Consider the following 23194-nt stretch of genomic DNA (forward strand, 5'->3'; position numbering starts at 1 on the left):
AGCAGTAAGAAAACCTGAAAGGAAAACAGAAATAACATTTCAAAGTTTAATGTCGAGTTTGGAGATCCAGTCAGTAGCTGCCGTTGTTATGCAGAGGAAGTCCCTAGAATCTCCTGGATACCTTCTGTTAGGGCATTCCCTCACTATATGCTGGATAGTCTGTCGAGGGGCCCTGCAATCACATTGTGCTGAAGGTGTCTTTCCCCATTTATACAGGGAGTCAGCACACACCCCATGAGTTGTTCTAATTCTATTATATGTCACCCATATGTGTCGGGGTAGGCTAAATCCTGGAGGTATACTACTAGGACTGATATGCTCGGAGACATCTTGGGGGGAACAGCTATTCCACGCCTCCATCCACTTTTGTGTGGTGTTCTGATGATCGGCCATCAACTTACGCGCTGTCAAGATTGGTGGGTTTCTTGACTTTAATCGGCATCTTAAGAGATCAGGAATGTATCCATGTATGGGTAGAGAGGAATTTAACAGGATCTTACTATACTCCCGAATGAGAGCTTCTTGTCGTCGTAACTGCGGGGGGAGTATGTGACTAAGAACTGGTAACCAGTAACTAGGTGTAGATTTTATGCACCCAGTAATTAGCTTCATTGTATGGTTAAGTTGAACATCAATAAGTCCTGTATGTGAGCTGTTTATCCATACAGGTGCACAGTATTCCGCTGCAGAATAGCAAAGCCCAAGGGCTGCACATCAGAGAGTTGGGGCTGAAGCTCCCCAAGTTGTTCCGCATAGCTTTTGTAGGATGTTATTTCTGCTGTTAACCTTGGCAGCCATATTCTGGATATGTTTCTTAAAGGACAGGGTCCTGTCTAAGGTGACCTCCAGGTATTTTGGTGTTGTCTCGTATGGGAGAAGTTTGTTATTTAGGTATACATTGAGTTCTCTTTTTGCCAATTAGTTGTTGAGGTGAAAACATGATGTAACTGTTTTATTTACACTTGGGATTAACCTCCATTGGTGGAAGTATGTGCTCAAAGTTGTAAGGTCGACTGTAAGTATGCCTTCTGTAGCTTCAATGTCCTTGTCCTCCCCCCAGGACAATTAGCTCCTAGTATGATGTTCCAGATCTTCAAAAAGAGCAGTTATTGCCACTATTCGCTTTGCTGCTGGTACTTTTTTATTTTCTTCCAATTTTTAACCAGCATTAGTAAGGCAGATAAACCATGGTTTATTCCCTAGCATATTATCGATTTAGAGGGGTCATAAACTAACCACATGGACTGGATTGCCACAAAAAGTTAATGCTAAAATGAGGCTAGTTTAGTTTGTGTGCACTGTTTCCGAAAGTGATTTATGTTATTTTATCTGATAATGCAGATGATTTTACAATAATAATTTTATTTAATTTAAATATTATTGCCAGTGATACCAGCAATACCAACATCTCCTTTCTCAGCAATAACAGAAAATCACTAAACCTAGAGTTTAGTACAAGGTAGTGCCTCAGAAAATTGGCCAGTTGGTTCACCATTTTCATTACATTTACACTAAGTATATATATTAAAAAAACAATTTATGGGACGAAGAGAAAAACTCGAGGGCGGGACAAATGAAAAGGGCGGCACCCAAACCGACCAAACAGAAAAGTAGGAACTATTGAGGGGGCAGGTAATAACTAGAAAAATACGAAAGGGGACGTGGCTGAGCTGAACGAAACGGAAGAATTTCGTTCTCCTGAAAAACGCGCCTAAAAACGCAAAACGCTCAGGGGTACTGGAACCCAGAGGAGAAAAGGGGAGGAGTTTGCCTTGGATGATGAGCAGGGAAGGGGCGTGGCGCTGAAGGAGCGGGTTGCGCCTCCGACACTGGAAAGGCTCGCCGTGGGGGCGGGGCCCGAGAGGCCGTTGGCGGCGTTGCTGCGAGCGCGAGCGCTCTCTTCCGAAGTTCCTTCGAGAGCTGTTGGAGGTGGCAACGGCGGGCGCGCGGAGCGACCGTTGAGGGGGCGGGGTTCCCCGCGAACGCCCCGGGGGGAGAGCGGCTGTTGCCCCAAGGGGCGCTTAAGCGCCTGGTGCGGTTGCCACCGACAGCTCTTCCTTCTCCTTCGAACAATGGACGAGTCCCCTGTGGTAGCCGGGCCCTGCCTGGCTGGTCCGGTCGCCATGGGTGGGGAGAACGAAGCTGAAAGCCGGCAAGGCCCTGCGGACCGAGCTAACGGAGAGTCGCGCCTCAACCTCTTGGACACTTGTGGGGTGTGCGGGCAACACATTCAGAGTCGGCGGCCTAAACTGCTTCCTTGCCTTCACTCGCTCTGTCAGCGTTGCCTACCTTCGCCTCATCGCTACCTCATGCTGCCACCTCCCGCAGCCCTTTCGCCGGGCGGCGGCGGTAGTGGCGGCGGCGGCGGCCCCCCCAAAGATCCGCCGCTGCCGCCGCCACCGCCGCTGCTTCAGCCGTCCTCGGCGCCTTCTTCGCCGGTCTCCGCGCCGCCTTCGCCGTTGCACTGTAATCCGGGTAAGAGAGAAAACGACGCGCCTCGGCGGTCCCTTGAATGGGGACGGAGAAGAGTGTTCTGCGGGCTTGAATTCTGGTCGGTGGTTGCCACCCAAAGGAATAAATAGTAATTCTGTGCCGGGAGGGAGGGGAATTAATTGGCTAAAAGAGCAATATTCATAACGCGTAAGTCTTACCCTCCTGTCCCCGAGGCAAGAGATGAGGCACCGGTCTTAACATCTTGGTTCGCGGAGAAGTTCCGGGATGGGAGATAATAAGTCTTGGAGCACAGCCAGAACACAACTTGGATCCTGGTTCCGTGGAAGCCCAGCATTAATGTCCACAAGCGTTTAGGAGTTAGGCATCTGCTTTGTCCAAGTAAGCCGAGTATGCAGAGAGCCGGAATTGGCTTATTCTGTTTGCAGCCGACAGGCAAAGGTTTGCATCCCATGAGTAGGGTTAGTAGGAAAAGCAAACAATAGTCCTGTGATTTTGGGCCATTTCAAGGCTGCGGAGGCAAATCCTTTATCGAAGGTAGAAGCTTTCCGTTCCTCAGCACGGTTGTGCTGTTGGACTGAAAACTTAATGGGATTTGAGAGATGAGATGCTGAGATCGAATTTAAAACTCCGCCTTTTGGAAGGGAAACCATGATTGATGGCAACTTCCCATTGTTTATGCGCTGCATCCTGTGTTTAATATAGGTGTGAGCCAGGAAATTCCAAGGTGGCTTATTTTATGTTGAAGTCAAGTACTTAAGTTCAAGGGAATATTTGAAAAACTATTTATGCTGCTAATTTCTTCTAATGGTAATATCGTTAGAAATCTCCACTGATGAAGATTTAGAGGTTTATTAGAATATACCATATTCACTGTTTCATAGATTGCGGGTGAATGCCCTATTACTTGTAAGAGACCTCCAGTTGTGGGGGATTTCTTGGTAGTTTTATTTGTGTAGGATTCTTTTTCTTTTCTCTTACTTTCACTGGCTTTGCCTCTTTTTGTGTTGCCACAAGAAAAATGCAGTGATTTTCTGAGACACCTGTACAAGATAGATTTTGTATGTGTAACCTTATTACTAGATGACAGGAATGTACATAGCCTTTTTTTTCTTATATATTTGGCTTATAGTAGAAACAAGTGGGAGTTGTGGAGAGAAGACTTGTTGTCCTATGATAAAGTAGAATATCAATTCTTATTTGTATTATAAGTTTATTAAGTTATTACATCATATTGTAATTATATTACTCTTCATAGGCTAAGTATTTATTTTTTGGTATATCACATGATTTATGTATCTGGCTTTAGATACTGAAAATTCTATGTATACCTTTTATGCTTAATATTAGTAAATATGATTAACTTTGCATCTAACACTATCTACATTTTCATTTCAAATATCTACAAATTTAAAAGTTATTGTATTGATTCTTCTATCATGTTTTGCAAATTGTATTTGTCTTTGCATGGATTTGTCATATTCAATCTTAATATATTTGAATTACTGCTACAATATTTAGTTTTTCCAAATATTCATATTTTAAACTTATTGCTGAGCCAATGCATGTGGAATTGTGATGGCATTTTTTACCAGACAGATCTCTAAATAGCTTAGAGTCTAAAATCTTCAGAATGTAGAAAATAATGTAAGTAAATACAGTTAGAAGACCTGCATAGTATCAAGTTAAACACTTCTCAATAAAATGAACCCTGTTTATGCAGATACAGAATCCCTGTAAATTAAGCAAATGTTCTTAAGTCATGCTAACTGTATAATTAAATATTAAACACATCTCTATTTGATAATTAAAATAGAATGTTTGTAAACTGATTTCTTTGTTATGTAGCAAACGTGTTGACAGTCATTACAAGCTTTTAGTGCATACCCTCAACCTTCATAAAATTACCTGAAATCTTGTGAGATTTGGCCAATTTTGCATACAGATATTTTTAATAATTTTATGTGATCAGTTTCATGTTGCTAAGCTTACTTTAGGGATATTTTCTGATCCTGTTATTAAAGGATATCTCTGTATTAAATAGAACATAACATTTAATAAACATAGTCCACTGTAAGCTTTAGAAATATCAAAATCCTTTTCAAAATGTGAAATCATTATGCTCATTATATAATATCTATGAGATACTGATATATATCCTATTCCCTACCCATTAGAAGGTCAAATTCTATTGGATGTGATAGAGAAATTGGACACTTATATCTGGCCAGATCTAACCCTATTCCTTATAAAGTCCCTAGATTATTTTTGCTTCCTTTTTTGATTTTTAAATATATGAGGGCTTGTGGCCTGTGATCTTTATAAAACACCCAGTCCTAGAAACCTTTACAAAATTTATAGTGAAATTCAGCAGCCAAACAAATTATTCTTTTATTAATTTTTAAAGAAAGTATCAAATTAATTTGATTTTTTTTAAAAGTACATGCATACATAAAAATAATATGACATTGACACTTAGCCAGCAAAAGAAAGAAAGAAAAAAAAAAAAGAAAAGGCTACAAAATATTCAAAAAATTTAAACCCAATTCCTGAAAAGTCTTCCTTACACTTTTGTTTAAAAGCAATACTAATTTAGATGGTTAACAGATATCACAAAATCTATTCCCCATGCATGAAAAATCCACAATTCTTGATAATGGTCAGATTCCAAATCTTGGGGATATAACCAAACATAATATATACCTCCTCAACTAGCTATAAGATTGATCTAAACTCATGTTAATCATGATCCTGTGGATTTCAACCCAAAATATAGCAATAAGACAAATCCAAACAGTATGAATGTTTCAGTTTTTAAAATGGATCTTTCCAGCTCAAACCCTTATTGAACAGCCTGTGAAACGTCCAGTATATATGAAATAGCAATTTTGTATTAGTCTTATGTTAACAGCAAAATAATTTTACCTTAAGAATTTCAGAAAAATACCCAACTTAATTTTACTATTCCATGGTAATTAATGTGACATTCATAAACATTCAGATTATATTTTTGCAAAATTAAATTGCTGGTTTGGGAGATTTTTCATATATATTACAAAAAAAAGGTATGATGCAATTACATTAACTTTAATGATGCCCAGCATACCCCTTTTAAATTTTAATTCCTTACAGTGCTCAAAAAATGTTTGTTTTGGAACTTAAAGTGTAGGGAAAAATTGCAGCCCTGGGCACAAAAATACCATCATATTCTTAAAAGAATCAGCACAACAAAGTCATTGCCATAGGATGAACTACTCTGAAAACAAAATATATATTTACAAGCAACTGAGTTTGTATTAGTAATTTCATTACGATCAATATTCAACAGAATATTATCAGCTTTTAACTACCAACTAAATGGTATACCTCATAATTACAGATAGTCACTTAATCTTAATTGGGACTGGGAACTCTGTTACTAAGTTGTTTGGTTAATAAGGAAAACATCATATGACCACACTAATTTATGACTTCAGTTCCCGTCTTTAGTTGTTAAGCACCTTGTTAAGTGTGACATCATGTGACTGTGACTAGTAACTTCCTATCAGCTTCCCCATTGACATAGCTTATTGGAAGCTGGCAGCAAAAGGTGCAAATAGCAATCATATGACTGGGATGCTGCAACTGTCATAAATGTGCGCCAGTTGCCAAATGCCTGAATCGTGATTATGTTACAGTGGGAATTTTGCAATGGCTACAACTTTGAGGACCAGTTACAAGTCTTCGTTTTCAGCACGGTCGTAAATTCAAACAGCTGGTTGGTAAGTGAGGACTAACTTTACAAATGTAAATTAGCCATCATGCATTGCACTACTAAAGGAATACATTTATACAGGTAACCCTCGACAGTTCAAGTAACTATTTGAAGGTATGAGGGCACTGAACAAAGGTACTTAGAATTTATCTTTGAAGTTCCAGTGTCCCCATGTATTTTTGGCAGGTAGCTTGCAGTCACAACCAGTTGCAGTATCCTGCAATGATCTTATTGCCAATCTTCTCTGCCAGCTTCCTACAAGCAGACAATGGGGAAGCCAGCAGGGAAGATCATAACTGCTTGGATAAATTAGATCTTCCCCAATAGCACCCTCCTTCCCCAGCCTTCCTGTGTTGCATGTGTATACCCTGTATTCCCCCCCCCCCGGGCCTTCCTGAGCTCACCTTGCATGTGCCCCCCCCGCCACACACACACAGCCTATACCAGATCTTCCCTTCACCCTGTGTCATCCCAGCACTCCTTACCTGGAACTTCCTTGGCTTTCCATTTAACATGTGTTGGGATTATAACAACAACCAGGATTGTCTGGATTGCCATTGGTAAGCAATGCAGTTATGAGACATCACACTTTATGACCGCATCACTTAGTGATGGCAATCCCAGTTCCAATTCTAGTTGTAACTCGAGTGTGTGTGTGTGCGTGTGTGTGCGTGCAAGCCATGGTATTACCTGCGACAGTTCCAAGTGAAAGGTGGACTTTTAAGATGCAGGATAGGAGTATGATACTTTTGAACTTTGGTGTGGAAGGAGATTCCTGAGAATATTGTGGACAGCCAAGAAGAAATGATGGATCTTTATAAACAAATCAGCCTAGAGATTTTGCCCAGGGTACAAATGACAAATTTGACTATTCTCAAATGGTCTTGTTTTGGATGCATATGAAGACCCAGCTCTCTGGAAAAGCTCTCTACTGCTGGGAAAGATAGAAGGAAAGAACAGGATTACCAAAAAAAAAGATGGATGGACATACCGGTAGTTACAGTACCATTGAGATATTTGAAAGAAGAGGTTAGGGACATATCATCTTGGGAAAAATCTGTGTGGTCTGTAAGAGTTAAAAATGACTTGTTGACACAATGACACATAATTAGCAGAACAAAAAAAAAAAAGATAATGCAAGCAAATAGTATAATGTAATCCAAGAAACTAAAGTGATAAATACATTTATTGTTAATATATGTGACACATGTTTCAAAAATACTGGAACTGAAGTAAAGGGAATTTGTTTTGCAACCTTGGGGCAATAACAGTGATTATGCTGCTTCTAACTGCAGCTATTTTTACTACCCTAGCTATTACCCATCTGCCTTCTGCATCCTTGAAAAGAGAGGAGAAGGTATTAGAATCTTCTTTTCTGCTCCTCTGTACTGTACTGTGAAAATGATCGCAGAATGTTTTATGGTCATTGTATATTTATTACTATTTGTTTCTTTTGTTTCTAAGTTGTGCTATGAGAACTTGTTATCCTGAAAAAAAATCTAAATAAATGAATATAATTAACTAAAGAAATTATAATAAATGACATAAGAATTGCTGGGACTTACCTAAAACATCAGTGCAACTCTCTTCATCGAGTCATTTTCAGATCTTACTGGGATTAAAGCTGGATAAAAATAAGCAGCAGAAAGACAATAGAGATTACATGAAATCAGGCCAGAACATTTTACTGATTAGTGCTTACAAGATTTGCCATGTTTTAGATGTGAGCACAGTCATAGAGCAGTGCGTGTCTGACTGATTCTCACTTACCCAGCCTGCCTACTGGCATTTTTAAAGGTATTCTACTACATATCTTTTTTAAAAGTTCCGTTTTTAAAACTATTTTTGTACTTTCTTCTATTGTCAACATAAAGCATAAATTACAAAACGAGGGGTACAAATAGAGCCAGTTTGGTCTAGTGGTTATGTCCTGTCCCAGTCCACGCAACCATACCCTAGGGCAGTGATGGCTAACCTTTTTGCCATCGCGTGCCAGGAAGGGGGGGCGGGGGGTCACATACGCACGTGCCCACACCCATAATTCTATGCGACCCATCCACCCCCCGCCCACCCCGCTCCTGGCACGCAGTGGCCCGGTAGGCCTGTTTTTCTTTCTCACCTGGCTCCAGGACCTCTCTAGGCGTTTGAGGAGGGCAAAAACAGCCTTCCCCACCCCTCCGGAGATCCTCCGGAGGCCAAAAATGGCCCGTTTGCCAACTTCCAGTCCCATCGGAAGCTGAGCTCGCGTGCCCACTGATATGATTACGCGTGCCACCTTTGGCACACATGCCATAGGTTCGCCATCATGGCCCTAGGGGTTTTAGTTACTTTATTGAGGCACTGCAAGTCCCAGGTTTCACTCACAAGAAACATAAAGTCCCAATAAGTCCAAGCATGATAACCAAAGCCAAGCTCCAAGTCCAGAATCCAAGTGCAAAATCCAAGGCCCAATCATGAGGTCAGCAAAGAACACGTATGTTCGGAATCATGAAAGTAGGAGTCACAAAGTCAGAGCACATGCTCTGCAGAAAACAGACAGTTTGTCTCCAACATTGCTTTTCTCCATGCGCTGGGCTAAGTAGCCACCAGCTAGTGCATCTCTGTTGTGGCTCCGTTGCCTGAGCCTGGGCTATCGACAGATGCAGACTCTGAGAGTGAGGGAGAGCAGTTGGCAAGGCCTCCCACTCCAGGACCCTCCTCTCTGGCAATGCCTCCGGAGGACACCGAAGACCAAATGATAAGCTCATAGCCAAGCACGTCCCCGCAGCCACAGGTGGACAGCGATGAAGAAGTGCTGGCTGGACCCGCGACAGAGGTGCAGGGAGAAGCGTGCACAGCAGAAGGGAAGGCATGCCAGAGATTAGCTGAGTCACTGGACCACACCCCACAGGGTATAAATGTGGGTGTGGTGGCCGGTTCAGTTTGTGACGAGCAAAAACTGGAAATACTCCATGATCTCTGTGTTACTGGACTTTGCTTGCTTTATCGGACTGCATTTGGATTAATCCTTGTATTGTTGACACTCTGCCTGTTTTATCGGAATGCTGGCAGTCTAGTCTTTGTTTTGTGTGAGTAAAGTCTGAATTGGCAGCTAGCCACTGGGTTGCTGCCAGCTTTATCTTCAAAGAATTTTGTCATATGGCTTATTAACTCTGGGCTGTCTATGGGGGTGCGTGTGGGGTATGGGGACAGAACAATCTCATTAGGAGGGTTGAAGCTGTCTCCTTGTAAGTAGCTTGCTGACCTTGGTTACACCTCCCTCCTACCCTGTGTTCCAGCAGAGGAGGCAGTTCCTCATCATTGCTAACTGGCTGTGCAGTGCCTCTTCTCTGCCCTGTGCTTCTGGTTGGTCAGGCAAGCTTCCCATTGCAGCTGTATCTTTTCTGTCTCCTCCTCCTCTTGCCCATCCATTCCTGGTCTTCCTGATGTTCCTCCATGCCCCACTCCAAAGTCCCCGTAGCTGGCTCTTCCTCATCGTACAAGCCGGCATTCAGGGAAGCCATTAAAGGTTAAGGTATCAATCTAGAAAGTAGGAGATCATGAGCACTAGTCCCATCTTAAACATGAAAGCCAGCTGGGTGAACTTGGGCCAGTCATTCTCTTTCAGCCCAACTCACCTCACAGGATTATTGTGAGGAAATAGGATGAGGAAAATGAGTTATTTGTAAAATCATGAGGAAGGTGATATTTGTTGATATCCTGCTCCCTTAACATATTCTACATTAATTTTTGTGTAGTACAACCTACCAGTATATATCTAATCATCTTGAAACCTTTGGAAGACAGAAGAAAGTTAATTGATTAAAATTGCTTGCTTCTTTGTTGTGCTGCTAAGACATCTTCAGTGGAGCAAATAGCTTTTTCATCACCACAGAGAAAAGATAAAGAAATAAAGCTAAAATACTGAAATATATTGAATTTTTAAAGCTATATATGACAAAATATTGACTCAATGCCTACCCTAAAAATACATTTAAGTGTATTTCCTTTATACCACTGCTAGTTTAATATATTTGTCAGTTTAAATGTTTATCTTGAGAAGAAAATTTAAAAAGAAAGAAGAGGTGAGTATAATAAGTGAAGAAAATGATATATTACAAATATTGCACTAGACAAATTTTAATGAAATCCAGTGACTTTTGACAGCAATAGCTATCTGCACAATGTAGCCATTTTCCTGGAAAATGCACTGAACTTATTACTAGTAAAATATACAGTTGTCTGTAGATGCCGATACAAATATTTTGTAGTTAGTAAGGTTATCAGTTCTACTCTCCATGAATGATAGATTAGCATGCAGAAGTATAGGTGACCATCTCAATTTCAATATCTGGCCAGAAACATAAAATAATTAGTCTTGGAAAGGAATATTATTCTGGGTCAACATTATCAAGATAAATGCATCTAAGTGTGCATTGGGGAATGCCGTCCTCTGTGATAGTACAGAAATGTACGGTAAGTATACAGAAATGTATTATTTAGGAGTAGTGCAATGTCAGCCTGTCAGATCTGGGTGCTAAGGAGGTTGTGCTTTGAACTGTTTGTTTCGTTTCCTGACTTTTGATTGTATCTTTAAATTATATGTAGATGGGACTTATCGTTCAATGTGTTCTGATGGTTGATTTGTCAGAATTTCAAGATTTCAGGAATTCCCAAACATTTTTTGAGATTTCACTTGGTCTAAAATGCCAGCAGTTTCCAAGGGGAAATCGGTTGAATTTGTCTGTGTTAAGAGATTAAGGAATTTTCTGAATACCAATTGATGTTTGTGTTCTTCTAATCTTCTATATGTCTATTCTATAAAGTTCAAACCTAAAGTATACATAATCTTTACTAAATTTTGATTGTATTGTTACTGTTATTCAATTAGATTGCTGGAAAATTGATATGATATTGTTGGTTTAAATAATAAATAACATAGAATTTATAAATAGCATCTGTCAGAAGTAAGAGTTCACCTAAAAAAAAGAATTTAATTTTTGGATGTCAAGAAAAAGGGACAAAACATCACACATGTATCTTTATATTGTCACTTTAGGGAAAGAGGATGCAGGATGTGCCAAGTGAAGAAAGAATGGGGGTGGGCAACTTAAGAGATCAATTTATGATCTTGCTGACCTCCCCATTGACTTTTCTTATGGGAAGCCAGCAGGAAAGGTTTCAAATCGTGATCATGTGACCATGATAAGAGCCTGGTGGCGCAGTGGACTAAACTACTGTTAAAGTAGTATTTAGCTGCCAGCTGCCTACAATTACTGTGAGTTCAATTCTCACCAGGCTCAAGGTTGACTCAGCCTTCCATCTTTCCGAGGTAGGTAAAATGAGGGCCCGGTTTGTGGGGCCAATAAGCTGACTTTGTATAAAATAGAACACCGCTTGGGGGGGGGCAAAAAGCCCTACTAAGCAGGTATATACAAAAGTATGAAGGCTATTGCTTAAAAGCATTGTAAGCTGCCCTGAGTCTCTGAAGAAGGGTGGCATATAAATCAAACTCAAGATCTTGACAGGCTTGAACAATGGACCCTATACCACAAAATGAAATTCATTGGGGAAAAAGCAACATTTTATACTTAGGCAGGAAAAATGAAGGTACAAGTACAGATTAGATGAAACCTGGCTGAAAAGCAATAACTAAGAGGGACTTTGGAGACCTAGTGGACAATCACTTAAATATGAGCCAAAAAAGCTAATACAATCCTTGGTGGTTGTCTGGATTATCATTTCATTGAAAGTATACCATGCTAAACAATGAATGGTTGGCATCTACTACAACCTTTTGCAGTCTGACTTGCTGCAGCTATAACTGCAGCATGACACGTGGTACACACCAATAATGTATTCCACTATCATTCTTAGGTTTTGGAGAATTTTGCCTTTAAAACAATGTTTTGAAACCCATATTTGACAAAGCCAATTTGCAGTTGTCAACCAGCATGAATAGTTTATGGGGCCAATTTCTAGAAGAGCCAGATCTGTGGGAAGTTCTCCTGTCCTTATTGTCTGTGTGATCCTATATCCATATAGTTGCTCAGTAGAGAGATCCTTTACAACACTGTTGCTCAGTGAAATGAGAGGCTCACCAATTGAAACTCTAGAGAATAATGGATCAATGTCAAGTTCTGTTGCAGTATCTAGCATGTTGCCAATTTTACCTGCCCATCTGTTAGACAAGGTCTTCCCATTCAATTTTGTGATTAAGTGTCATAGGGGTAACTCATTCGTGTGGAGTGCATACACCAACCAGATCAACTTCCGTTCAAGCTTAACCTCTACCCAGTGCATGGCATCACCTTCACAGCCAGCATTAACATTTGTAGAATCTCCCCCAGTGGCCTTCAGGCCTTCAAGAAGAAATGCCTTTCTTCTTCATGAAATGCACCAGATTATCTGCAATCACTTGAGCAGGTTTTCCTGTTTTTGAGCCTTTCTCTGCAGTTCAATGATAAAGGTATCTTCCACCCAGCTCACTGCCTATAGAATAATGTTCTTCTTTGATGGTACTGGGGAATTGCTGGTCTGAATTCTTTGCTTTCAAGATAACTTTAGTTGCATCTATATGGCCGTTGAAGAAGATGCATTCTATTTCGCCCTTCTTAACATCTTGATCTAGGGACTTCATAATTTTTTTCCTGGGCTTTCTTGACTTTCTTGCTGTCAATTACAAATCTCTTGTCTTCTTTGGTAATCAAGCCAGGATCTATGAAGGCAGCTGTGGTAATAGCAGCAGTGGCATATAGACCAAAACTGTATCTTATGCTCTGCATAGCGACATTTGTTATTTCTAATCTATTGTATTCTGTCTTTTTTTTTTTAAGTAGAGAGCATGTGTGTGTGGTCTAAGGCCTCTTCATAACTTCCATCACATTCCTCTTCATCTTCAGTCGTCTATCCTTCATTTTCATCATACTTCATTTGTCAGTATTAAAATGTCTGGAATACTTCTCGGCTTATATTTAACAAGCCTTTGTCTCATCATCTAGCTGCTTTTGCCTTTTGACTAGTCGTTTCTGCTTGGGCATATTTGGCAGTACGCCATATCTGAGAATGTCTCACAATGTTGGGAGTTCAGACGGCAACAAGTTTCTGCCAACCCGAATTAGGTTGTTCATATGAGTGAATGTTCCCAGACTCGTTCTTTTCTTAAAAGCCATTACAGATCAGTTATCACACTCAAAGAAAACAAGGCCAGCAAGGCTATAAAATATATACCTCAATAATTGTAGAAAGACTAAAAAGGTTCTTAAATCAATTCATTCATTCAGATCAAAATGGATTCCTACCTAAAAGACAAATTAAAGATAATATGAGAATAATTTTAAATACACTGGAGTACTACGAAGCACATCCAGGGAAGCAAATGGTGTTGATTTTTCTAGATGCACAGAAAGCATTTGACAATGTGAACTGGCAGTTTATGCTAGCACAATTAAAAGATAAGGATTTGTGGGAGAGATTTATTAACATTAAGGTGATATAAACAAACAGCAAAGGTGATCGTAAATGGAGATATGACAGAGAAGGTTAATATTAAAAAAGGTACAAGACAAGGATGCCCCTTGTTTCCTCTGTTATTCACATTGACACTGGAAGTATTAAACAGAAATATTAGACAAGACACAGAGATAAAAGGTATGGAAATGAAAAAGGAAAAATATAAACTACAGGCATTTGCAGACGATTTAGTTTTCATTTTGAAAGATCCACAAGAAACAGGGCCTTAAATTAATAAAAAAAAACCGGAGGAATATGGTGAAATGGCAGGATTGAAGATAAAGAGAAAGCTATTAGTTAAAAATCTTACAGACATGCAGAAAAAAGAGTTAATGAAGAGAATAGATATTCAGATTACTAAGAAAGTAAAATATTTAGGGATTCGTATGACAGCAAGATGTGTAACTATTAAGGAAGATAATTACTACAAACTGATGCAACAAATTAAAGCAGATTTGGAGAAATGGAAAAATCTGCATTATTAAGAAGAATAATAATATATGAATATATTACCGAGATTACGATATCTATTTCAAACAATTCCAATAAAATTGGGAAAAAAATACTTTGAGGAACTCAATAAAGTAATATTAAGATATATCAGGCAAGGGAAAAAAGCAAGAATAAGTTTTAAAATGCTGCAGGATTCAAGGAATAGAGACGGCTTTGGGCTACTGAATTGGGAATTGTATTACCAGGCTGCGGAAAGAATGGATTGTATTGAGGCATACAAAACTATTGACTTTGGAAGGACACGTTTTGCAATTGGGCTGGTATGCCTTCTTGTGGTATGGGAAAATAAAATACATGGTTACTTTCAAAGACATTATATTAGGAACTAGCTGGACGCCAGTGCTTCACTACAGAACTATGTGCTCACGCTTGATAAATTGACACTTGCAACCTGAAACTTAAGAATGGATAGAATGTCCCAGCCCGCAGCTTCTATCGGTATTCATATGGCTAGCATCCTGTCAGTGTGTGAGAGAGTTGACGGGTGTTTGGAAACTCAAACAGTATTTGCTGTGTGAGCAAGAAGGAGACAGGAAGGAGGCTGGGTGTGGCTTAGCTCAATTGTACTGTAGTAAAGCTGCTGCCTGCTGTGAAAGTAAAACTGAAAGTGAAACTTCTCTGCTTGTGTTTGGAACAGATTTCAAACACAGGAGGGGGAGTACAATCCCTTAGCATCAGAGTATGTTGTTAATAATATGCTCTGATGGTCATTTTGAAAAATCCTTTCTTAGTGAGCACCTAGAAGCCAAGAGGAACATATATGGCAAATTTCAAATTTGTAGGCTTTACGGTTCTGGAGATTTCATGATTAATGCGTGAGTGGTTTTCGCTTTTATATATATAGATGCATTATTGTTAGTGTGGGAAAAAATTGGAGAACAACGTTATTTGAGGATACCAGTTTGGCTTTCAACAGTGGAAGCACTGATTCACCCAAATGTTATTAACATGGAAAATATTGTTAGATACAAAGGTATTTGGAATGAAAAGGGGGAACTCAAAACTAAACAAGAATTGAGTGGTCAAGGGATTGATATGTCATGGAACTCACAAGTGTAAATACATTCTAAATATGAGAAAGATGTTAAACTATACACGTTTTATAAAGAACTAACAACTAGACAAGATATTAACAGGGACAGAAGAAAAATTGATAAAACGTACAGCTACTTATTGAGTATTAAATTGGAAGATGAACAAGTGAAGGAGACAATGATAGTGTGGGCAAGAAACTTTGCTTATACAATAGAGTTAGACAAATGGCAAAACTGGGACAGGAACTATAAATCAACAATGTCAGCTGCCTATAAAGAAAATTTGTACAAGATGTTTTATAGATGGCATTTTGCACCAGTGAGGTTGGCAAAGATAAGTCGGCTAAATGCTGGAAGTGCCACCAGATACCTGGGTCATATTATATGTGGTGGACGTGCTCAGAAAAAATTGGACAAAAATACATATATGGCTGGAAAAAACGATAAAGCAGCATATTGATTTAAAGCCAGAAATATTCTTGTTGGAGATTTCATCCAAAAAATATAGTAAGGGGAATGCATATCTAATCATCCATATACTAACTGCAGCTAGAATTGTATTTGCACAAAATTGGAAAAGTGAAGAGATCCCCACAGATGAGAATGTGATCAAGAAAATATTAGAATGTGCAAAAATGAACAGATTAACTCTAGCAATTAAGGAAAAAGAACAAACAATATTATATGACAGGGGACTTATTTTATCAATGGTTGGATAACAAAAACGGAAGTTAGAAACAGGGAAACAAAAGAAAAAGTTTAGTGAAATAAAGAAGATATGTTAAGAGAGAGAAGCAAATATTATGTTTAATATTATCATTTTAATATTATAGAATCAATGTTAATGTAATGTATATTGTTGTAAATTTTGATTATTATTTTACAAAGATATTTGTACCCAGATGACACACTGTTTAATTGAAGAGGAAATTGTTATATTAAAAAATAAAAAATTCAAAGAAAAAGAAAACGAGGCCAGCAGTACTAACACTCTCAGACAAAATAACAGTTAACAAAAAGAGAAAGACAGCTAAACCTGTGAAATTAAACAAAATATTAAAAGTTATGATATTTATGTAGTTACTTAGCAAGCACATATAAATTATATTAAAGTAACCAAAATATCTTTACAATCCCCAAGGCATGTCACAACTTTTGAGAACCCCTAATGTTTGGAAATTGAAAGTTGAAAAATTTGACATGCCCTATGTGAGCTCTTGTCTCTTTATGCAACACATAATCTCCAAGAACTGATCATGTTAGGGTCAACATGATTAAAGCTACATAACCCAGCAGAAGACTAGGAGAGGAGTGCTCTTTCATTTTGTTCTCCTGCCTGCCAGCAGCACCAGGCTGCTGAATAGCAATAGCACTTAGACTTAGGTACCACTTCACAGTGCTTTACAGCCCTCTAAGCGGTTTACAGAATCAGTATCTTGCCCCCAACAATCTGGCTCCTCATTTTACCAACCTTGGAAGGATGGAAGGCTGAGTCAAACTTGAGCCAGTGAGAATTGAACTGCCAAACTGCTGGCAGTCGGCAGTCAGCAAAATTAGCCTGCAATACTGCATTCCTACAACACAGATCATTCAGTGACTACCAATCTTGACCACAAGGTGCTGCTCCCAGACATGGAGGATGTCTCCCTTTACATGTTAGTGTATGGCAACAACAATAGGAAAAGAGAACTGCCTTGATCTTTTATTTGTGGGCTTTCTGGTTGCGTTTGAGTTCATTAGAGACTCATTATGTTGTTTCTTAGAAGGAGGGCATTAAGTGTTTGACCTTTATAGTAGTAGACTAGGTCCTTCATTAGACTTTGGTCTTTCTCCTTCAGCTTATTCTTGGTTACAAATCAGTTCAGTTTCTAGGTAATTGCCAAAGTATACTCTTACAAGCTGAGCACCACTTTGCTTGAAGAATCATTGTATCTCAGACTACTTTATCAGAGCAATAAGCAGTGTCAGATGAAGTTAGTTGAATGCTTTTAGATGTCCGAATATTTGCATATTTTATAAAATCATGATTAATTCTCTGTATAACATAATAAAGCAAGTTTCCTTTACTTATAAAACTGCATCTTTTCCACTGATGTTCTTTGTACAATATTTTATACTCTTAACAATGCTGTAAATTCAAATACATTTATATTATTTTTATATACTTAGGTATCTGAGTGTTATCATTTTTAAAGTACTAATCAATTCATAAAAATGCATATGATCTGACTTGCATATGATATGATGTGAGATGCATATGATACGACCTGACTCTAAATTATAAATACATTCCACATGGCTTAATATATGGTCTAAGTTCCTTGAACACCAAAAATAGGGCTATTCTTTTGGTTTAAGGAATTTCTCATTTTAAAATAAAGTTTTACTGCATTGATGTGTGGCTTAGAGAAGAAGCAATGCGATAAGCTGAGGAGAATGTATTTGCTGCTAAGCAATGGTACACTGTTGAATAGGATTAAAAAAAATCCTGAAAAAATGAGTGGGTAATGTCTGATTTGTAAATTTATAATTTACCTCATTCTTTTCTCCCCACTAGTTGGTGTTGTTCGCTGTCCAATTTGTGGCCAGGAATGTGCAGAAAGACACATTATTGACAACATCTTTGTGAAGGATACTACTGAGGTTCCCAGTAGTACAGTGGAGAAATCAAATCAGGTGTGTGTGTCTAGGTGTTTTGGGGATTCCGAAAACTATCAAATATGTGATATTCCATTGACAAATATAAACTAATGTTTGGTGAAAATTCTTTTAGTCATATTTGTGACATGGTTGTGTAGAAAGTGAGAACAGATGGCTAAGACTGTTTTGAAACTTAGAAATTACTATGGTATACAATTTGCACTTTACAAAGAAACAAAAATAAAACAGAAGGAAAGAAATATTACAATTTGTAAATATTTGCTGACTCGACTAAGTCGAAGTATAAAAATGATTTAAGTATTTTTCAGTTTGATAAACCACTTCAGATGCATGTTTTGTGTAAAGACAGGACAGAAAAAGCAAAACTAGACAGGTAAGAGCACTCCTGCATTTCATCCTCAGAAAATGTAAATTGAGATACTGACATTGTATGTTTTACTGACAAATGTTGCCAGATTAAAAATAGACCAGTTTTTAATAAGAAATCAGTTTCTTTGATTTTTTTATATTGGTGGTTTACCTCCTAATAAAGAAACATGAAACTTGGTTGCAGAGGTCAAAGGTCACAGCATTTATCTAAGAAATAGGAGAAGCAACTAGTATCCATAAGAAATTGAAAATACATCAGATGATATTTCTAGTAGGTTATCTGGGGAAATAGCCTTTTAAGAAATAATATAGAATGATAACAATTTGATCATTAGTGTCCTTTTGTAGTAGGATGCCCCTTTTTAGTAGAATGAAAAGGCTGGTGTTAATGATCAATGTATCTTGAACAATGTATCAAAGAGCTTTTTCAGGTTTAAGTTACCTTTTAAAAGGACCAGATGAGAAGAGAAAATATAAGGCATTCTTATATATTTGGTGTAATGATTTAATAAAGCTAAATAGCAATAGTATTTAGACTTACCCTGTTTCCCCCAAAATAAGACATCCCCTGATAATAAGCCCAATCGGGCTTTTGAGCGAATGGCAATAAGGCCAAGCGCTTATTTCAGGGTTCAAAAAAATATAAGACAGGATCTTATTTTCAGGGAAACATGGTACATAGCACTCCGTAGTGCTTTATGGCATTCTCTGAGCAGTTTCCAATGTCTGCATATTGTCCCCAACAATCGGTATCCTCATTTCACCAACCTCGGAAGATGGAAGGCTGAGTCAACCTTGAGCCCATCAGGTTTGAACTCCAGGCTGTGGGCAGAGTCAGACCAAAATACTACATTCTGACCACTGTGCCAAACATTTATATGCTATAAAATATTTAGAATGTTACATATATTTTAGTACTTAAAGAGTAAGCTTAAATTGATAAAAGTGACTTTTTTAAAACGGTAAAAGCAGTAAATTTCTCAATAGCAATACCTTGAAGTTAATATAGAATGAACTTTACCAATTTTTAAAATCTGCTTACAATGCTTATCCACCATTGGAAATTCTGGTTGTAAAATATGCCACCTACACACAGACACACATAGAGTCATATGATGTCATTTTGGACATTTGACAACGGTCACATGAGTGTGATTTGTGATGTTTCTTACCAGTTTCTAGCAAAAAAATGCTCATTCAGAAGAATAGGGTTGCACTTAAGACCACAGTATTTGTTTAACTAAGGGTGATTACACCAAATATTGATTTTATTTAGATTTCTCTTCCATTTATTTATTTTCCATTTTGTTAATTGATAAAAATAAACTATTAACACTTCTATTTCTGAAAGCATTCTTAATTTACAGCATTATTGCACAACTGCCTAACACTTTTGCTCAGTACTGTACATTACTTAACAGCATACATTCAGTCCTGGTTGCTCAAAAACTGCCTAAATTTTGATTTCTCATAATAGTCTCAATGTCACTAAAAGTCATTTGTTTCAAAATATATTTTGTTTCTAATTTTTCAGGTTTGTACAAGCTGTGAAGACAATGCAGAAGCCAATGGCTTTTGTGTGGAGTGTGTAGAGTGGTTGTGCAAGACGTGTATACGGGCTCATCAAAGAGTGAAATTCACAAAAGACCATACAGTTAGACAGAAAGAAGAGGTTTCTCCAGGTAAAGATCCATTTATCTGTTCAGATATTTGTACCTGTACGTATGCTTTGGTTTTATTAAGTTATCTTGCCAGCTCAGAATTAGTTTGAAGGTTAGCTTGCTTGGAAGAACTGGTTTTTGTTTTGTTTTGCTTTGTTTGTATACATTCTGCCTTTATTACTTTTATAAATAACATACCCAACACAACTTCCTCCTATTCTCCCTGCAACAAAAACCCTGAGGTAGATTCCTCTGAGAGAGATTGACTGGCTTAAGGTCACTCAGCTGACTTTCATGGCTAAGGCAAGATTTGAACTTGACCATCTTCTGCTTTCTAACCTGGTGCCTGTCAACTTGCGAAGGTTTTCTGACTCGCTCCTGAGTTGCCATAGGCAGGGGATGGAAAATCGCATCCTGCAACTACAATGAGGAATTTGTACCTCAGTCAAAACAAAACACATCCTAGCCTCCTGAAGTTAAGCCCATCTCCACAGAGACCCGCAACGGCTGGAGGGAGTGACTTCTACGATCCGCAAAATTGCTTTGTTGGGGAATGTGACCCGTGACACACCTTGGGGGGAGATGGGGAAACAAGGTCAGAGGCAAGGCATGAAGTGGATGAAGTCAGAGCTGGCTTTACTTGGTTCGTGCTGACATGGCACTCCTAATAAACAACTGGATTTTTCTAGAAAAATGTCTTGAGCCTCCTGCTTTTATTAGGGCATTGGTTGGAACCCTGACAGCGCCTTACTCACTAGACCAAACTGATTTTAGTTTTAGCTTATTTATTTTCAAAGAAAGGAGAGGGATACATTTCAGTTAAGAATAGATCAGTGTCTGGACACTTCTGATGAGATTGAAATAACCAGTTTGAATTCAAAATAAGTTTTTTCAGGCACAAAATTTGAGGTGTTTGAAATTCACATTAATGCACCTTTAATTAATTGTACTGTTTTTGCCTGACCTTACTCTTTTATGGAATTGGCTTTTGGCATTTCTCTAAGTGTAGCTGATACCTTCATATATTTAGTGGGGACGAGGAAAACTCCAGGATTAGTTTGAGTAGGCCTTGGTAAACTGCCTGATAATGTGGGGAAAGTGGCACTATACAAGTTATTTATTTTTACTTTTTTTCCTAGCAACTTTTCTTAGATTATTTATTCTTTTATTGCTTTTAAAATGACAGAGAAACAGAAAAGATGCATAGAGATAGAAGTATATGCATTGTCAATGAAAAGAGAAAAACACTTTTTAAAAAAGGTGGAAAAAATTGCAACAAAAAGAAAAAGAAAAAATATCATTTTATCTGAAAATAGTTAAAATTCTATATATAGTTATCTAATGCAATTATTAGTTTCTAATACAATTGAATAATTCTAATTATTTCTAATACAATTAAATAATTATCCTATTTGATGATAGTTACTTTGTATTGTGTATAAATGAATTCCATATTCCATGATATTTGTCCATAGAAGATTAGGACTATAGGCAATCCGCTCATAGGCGGCTTGTACAATCAGGTCTTCAATCCATTGGGTGAAAAGAGCCATACATTTATCTTTCCAATAACCCTTCTTAGATTCTTAACCTTCAATTCTAGAACCTTAAACCCATCTTGTAATCTTTTCATGTAGATACATTGTTAAGTGTTGCAACTTGTTTTTGTTTTTCCAAGATACATCTACCTTCTGAACCAATTTGAAAAGGAAGTTCAATTAGGTGGCCAGGCATGATACAACAAGCTTTTCTTACAGTTTTGAAACATTTTTTGCAAAACTGCATAGCGTAACTACTATTTCCATGATTAGGTTTTACCACCAAGGAGTACGTCTAGATCTAGTACCATATTTTCCGGCGTATAAAACGACTGGGCGTATAAGACGACCCCCTACTTTTCCTGTTAAAATATAGGGTTTGGGCTATACTCGCCGTATAAGACTACCCTCTTCCAACGCACACCAAATAAAAATTTAAAAAACATCAGATTTGATTTCAATATGGTAATTTTAATTCAAATGCTTATGACATGCAGGTACTTAGCAGGAAAACTCCCTTATAAACATATAATTGACTTGGCGTGGCCAAGTCAATGTCACTTCTTTGCCCTTTTTTAACCTACAAAACACAACACAACACAACCGGCTCACCCACAATGTAAAAGCAGCTGTGCTAGACCCAAAATGGCCCCTGCAACAAGCAGGAACCTCACACAGCCACAAAAAGCCCAAAAAAACAACTTTCACACTTTACACACACAAAATTCCACATACAGCTTTGTGAGATTTTGTGAGTTTGTGTAGTTAGAGTGAAACACTACAGAAACACACTAAATCTCAGAAAGCTGCACAAATATTATTTTATTATTTTTATTTTTATATGAAAATTTCCACTGATCAGAAAATGATTCTTGCATGCTCTGTGTAATATCACAATAAAATATCAATTCTTAATAATTTGCAGATGTTATAGATATTATAGAATTTAGATGCTAGTCCATAACATTAATTTATATGAATTTTATTGCTCTCTTTCATATAGTAATAATTCTTTTTTTCCTATATGTCACATACACATAGGATGTATAAAAAATTTACCCTAACAAATTGTAAGATAAATTGGGCTTTACAGTGAAAGTGGTCCCCTTACTGTAACCTTCTTATGAACTCATTCAGTGCATTTTGTTCAAGAAGACCGTAGGCTGATTATATACCAAGAGTTTGACAAATATTTTCTCTCGGGTAATTTCTTCTTGAGGCTACACCCAATGTTGGAAGTGGCCAGAATGGAGATAGTCAGATTGAGGACTGCATTAGATTGTAGTGATCTTGCAATGTCAGCATGGATTAAATGGTGGGAATGGATTAGTCCAATAATCGGGGGGGGGGGGATCATCATTTTGTATTTCTTTTTGGCCTGTTTAAAAATTTACTACATAGTAATGTTGATGTAATGGGTTAAGAGACAATGAGAAAATAATGTTTATGTATATTTTTTTCCTGTTTTGAAAAATTAGAATTTCTAATGTGTTTTCAGATTTTATGATCTGAAAAATGTGTATGAAATAAATATTTTATTTTTTTATCCTTTTGTAAAATTGCCCAACACAATGGGATTCCAGGTAGTGCACAAAGAAACTAAACAATGAAAAAACCATAACATTTTAAAAGAGAATATATATTTATGCAATATTAAGTTCAGAAGATAGAAATATTTTGTAGGCCTTGTCTCTGTGGAGATAAACTTTTGCATCTTTTCAA

General features: G+C 37.8%; 1 protein-coding gene across 3 annotated transcripts in view; it reads left to right on the forward strand.

The window, feature by feature from the left end:
- The first annotated feature begins 854 nt into the window (after positions 1-854).
- TRIM24 (tripartite motif containing 24) overlaps positions 855-23194 on the forward strand; it is a 44458-nt gene continuing 22118 nt past the window's right edge. For 2 of the 3 annotated variants that reach the window (XM_087873756.1, XM_087873757.1), the window contains exons 1-3: positions 1650-2475; positions 17801-17919; positions 19808-19955. In XM_087873756.1, the coding sequence (XP_087729882.1) occupies positions 2073-2475; positions 17801-17919; positions 19808-19955 (670 nt within the window). In that variant the 5' untranslated portion in view covers positions 1650-2072. Of the gene's footprint in view, positions 892-1649; positions 2476-17800; positions 17920-19807; positions 19956-23194 lie in introns of those variants that run through there. The other variant, XM_087873758.1, reaches the window with a different exon arrangement.

This window comes from Pantherophis guttatus, chromosome 7 (assembly GCF_059756535.1).
Source record: "Pantherophis guttatus breed Tessera chromosome 7, ASM5975653v1, whole genome shotgun sequence".
NCBI classification, from domain to species: domain Eukaryota; kingdom Metazoa; phylum Chordata; class Lepidosauria; order Squamata; family Colubridae; genus Pantherophis; species Pantherophis guttatus.